We start from the raw sequence: 3430 nt of genomic DNA on the forward strand, positions 1-3430 counted from the left end.
CCGCTCTGATACCATTTTGAGAAGCGGGGGATCAGCACTATAATTAAGCCATTTTTCTGATTTTGTACACAGTTGATTATTAGAGTGCACAGTTGACCTAGGGGCGCAGTTGTCTTTTAAGGGGATTTTGGCTAGAAAAGTCATTCTTTAAAAGAGGTGGCTAAGAAAGTCATAAACTATGTGCTTTAGGCTATAAATGTCAATTCTCACTTAAAAGATTGGATCATGCACACAGCTTAATTAAACAGCTGAAAATGCAGTTTCTCCGAAGAGCCAAAGAAATCCTACAAGTAAAATGAGAATGATGGTGGATTTCCACCAGAAAACATGAGACAAAGAAACCCTCTCAACTCTGTTTCACTGAAAATGGAATTGAAGAATTCTCTTTTAAAGAGCCACCAAATATTTTCCAAATTTCCTCACTGAATTCGTAAATGCATCAAACAAATAAATAATTTCACATCTCATCAGAATTAAAAGCACGATATCCCAATGATTATTTTTATTCATCTTCAATCAAAGAACTTGACACACAGTCTACCAACAACACAAATTCAGAGAATGTCAATCTCTCACCAAATTTCCTACTGTCACTAGGCAAATAAACACTCAAAATTTACACGTAAAGGTGGTAAGAGAATGTCAAAAAAATGCTGCATCTGGTGCACCACTAATTTTAAATCCAACAAAAGTATAATTCAATGGCAATCTAAATGGAGTTGCCATCTCATGTGAAAGAGAAGGTAAAACAAAAAGCTTGAGATAAATTGCTGTTTTTTTCTGTCAAAACAAAGGAATTTGTCCATCACAAAATATGCATCTATAGCATTCCTAACAAATATAACCTTCAATGTCATTACATCAACGATAACTTAAGGAAAACTCCAACAGAAAATTCTTTTCCATTAAACAGCAAATGAACCGAATAGCAACATCTCTAGTAAAAGAACCCAAGAACCTTTCCTCCAACATTTTTCCTACGAGCCTCTTCGTGATCCATGATTCCAGCCGATGTTGTCAGCACGATATAACCAAACTGCAATCAACATCTCACAAGATTTTAGTACATAACACATCATATCCTACAAATGATCAGTGTATTATAAATAATCCTAACAGCTAGTTAGGATTCTACGGAGACATATTCAAACTAAACTATTAAGGATTCTGTGGAAAACATATTCATTCAAAACTAGTATGCATTCTATGGCAATTAAATTCAAAGGAAGCTAGCTAGAATTCTATGGCAAACATATTCAACGAAGCTAGTAAGAAGGATTCCGTGGCAATCATATTTAGACGAACAAATATAGGCTTTGAGATTGTATTTCAACCTGTCTTGATGGAAGAAGTCTTGCAGTCCAAGGCTCAATTTCCTTGACGCCAACATCAAAACGAGGACTGATCACACCGCATTTGTTTAGTCTTCCGTTAAGCTCAACCACAATTTTGCCAGATCTGTGGTCATCGACAAACTCAAATTCCCCAATGTACCCTGTTAAGCCAATTCACATGAGAAACTACTTGTGGAAGAGGAACTGAGACGAAACAAAAAACTGGCATTCAACTAGAGGTGGAACGAACCGTGCTTCTGCATAACCAGAAGAAACTTGACAATCACTTTCGATGAAGGCCTGATCATGACCTGCCTCTTCCCCCTCTTCTCAGCATTATACATGCTCTTCAAGGCATCATTCAAGACACTGACTCTCACCATCTTGCAGTTCAAGCTGATTAAAAACAGAATTTATGTGACAAATATTATACAGCTCAGTAAGATTTTTTTTTTTTTTTTGAGGCGATACAGCTCAGTAAGATTGACTCCATCAACTATCTACCTAATTCAGTGCTGAAAGGTTAAATTGTGTTGAAAAATAAAAATTCAACATAAAAAGCAATATCATAATATAGACTAAAGCATACAGCCTAAATAAAAATTAATGGTAAAACATGAATCGGCTAATTCTGCACCCACATTCACACAATAACCAGTTATCAAAATCTTAAACAGAATAATAAATCGATCCTATAAAATCTAAAAATTTCCATACATCTGCCTCCTACTGCTTAATTTGAGCTAAATCAAGCTATTAATTGTAATCAGTTTCTTTACCCCCAAATATGCAGGCAAAATTTCGATTGTTTCAATGACAAGATCAATGAAGTGATGATTCACAAACAATGGCAGGAACGCTGTTAAACGAAGCAGAAACAGAAACTTCAAAAATTTACCTGCAGTGGGCGATAGCAGCGGCGGCCTAAGCAAGTGGAGATTTTGAGGGTTGATGAGTTCGATTTTCTGTTTGGGAATATATGGGCGTCAGCCTATTTTATATGGGCTTTATTAGGCCCAATGTGAGTCCAATAGAATAGGGTAGAATTAGAGTGAGTCCATTCCGCTGTAAGAGAATTCGTTAACTTTTGAAAAACATTTTATGGAAAAATAGTAATTTCTTGTTTTATGGGAAAATTGTTTCAAAAGTTGTGAAATAATAGAGTAACCTATGCTTTAGTTTTTTTCTGCTTCTATTTCTTGTTCAATGATCTGAACTCATGATTTTTCCAGCTTGACTGTGGCCTGTGAGATATTACTATTCGAAATAATGGATGAGTTTATTCCCTTTAAAGAAATTGTTTAGAAGATCATCGGTGTTTTTCTTTATACATTTTTTTGAAGGTTTTGTCATTTTCTCTAAATTATTGCATCGAGCATTTGATTGTGATCTTTAATTGTTGGAATTTGTTGGAAATATTACTTGTGATCAAAATTATTGTATCAAATATTTAACTAAAAACAATCATACTGTTTAACATGAATAAGTCTCCAAACCAATAGCATCATCCAAAGACATTGATTCCGAATATTACTTAAAAAATACTAGTTCAAAATAAGTGAAGAAGATGTCGCCCCATAACTTATTTCAACAATCAATATGCAAACTACACACATGTATGCCAATAGAAGTGAGTAGTATTTCTCAAAGACTAAAACTTGTATAGATCTAGACAAACTATGCATTTACTTTAATTAAATTTAATTGAGTTCATCAAATCTCAATTAGATTTTAGTAATATTTGATTAAGATTTATTAATCATCTTAAGATTTATTATATCCATTTTTAAACAAGTGTCATATTAAGAAATGAATCTTATCCCAAATAAGTATATCTCATTTCAGAATTCCACAGTAAAATGATGTAACAATTTATCATTTTGGCATTCTGATAATGACAAATTCTCTATCTTTTTAGTTTTTCAGACAATAAGTAGGGGCAAAAAGAGAAAGATTGCTCACTTTCTTAGTACACGTGATGTGACTACATGAGACACTTATTTAAAAGCGAATGAGCATTAACCATATGTAAGATTTAATTACTTAAGCTCCATGAATCTGAATGTACCAAAGTGCGCGACCACCTCAATATAAAC

The 3430-nt window shown here is 33.7% G+C and overlaps 1 protein-coding gene across 2 annotated transcripts; it reads right to left on the reverse strand.

Moving 5' to 3' along the window:
- Positions 1–757: 757 nt before the first annotated feature.
- Positions 758–2388, reverse strand: LOC130991926 (40S ribosomal protein S15a). 2 transcript variants are annotated; one of them, XM_057916380.1, is made up of 4 exons: positions 2233–2388; positions 1585–1730; positions 1335–1495; positions 758–1036 (listed from the first exon to the last, which is right to left on the reverse strand). In XM_057916380.1, exons 2-4 carry the CDS (start codon positions 1715–1717, stop codon positions 938–940), a joined length of 393 nt encoding a protein of 130 aa, XP_057772363.1. In that variant the 5' UTR covers positions 1718–1730; positions 2233–2388; the 3' UTR covers positions 758–937. The 2 variants fall into 2 exon arrangements, with proteins under 2 accessions (XP_057772363.1, XP_057772364.1); XM_057916381.1 differs by having other exon boundaries at positions 2114–2249.
- Positions 2389–3430: the final 1042 nt, after the last annotated feature.

This window comes from Salvia miltiorrhiza, chromosome 7, assembly GCF_028751815.1.
Source record: "Salvia miltiorrhiza cultivar Shanhuang (shh) chromosome 7, IMPLAD_Smil_shh, whole genome shotgun sequence".
NCBI classification, from domain to species: domain Eukaryota; kingdom Viridiplantae; phylum Streptophyta; class Magnoliopsida; order Lamiales; family Lamiaceae; genus Salvia; species Salvia miltiorrhiza.

Coding starts and splice junctions, on each gene's coding strand:
- LOC130991926 (XM_057916380.1), bottom strand. CDS start 1,717: ATGGTGAGAGTCAGTGTCTTGAATGATGCCTTGAAGAGCATGTATAAT. Junction 1,496..1,584: donor TCTGGTTATGCAGAAGCACG/GTTCGTTCCACC, acceptor TTGGCTTAACAG/GGTACATTGGGGAATTTGAG. Junction 1,037..1,334: donor GACTTCTTCCATCAAGACAG/GTTGAAATACAA, acceptor TGTTGATTGCAG/TTTGGTTATATCGTGCTGAC.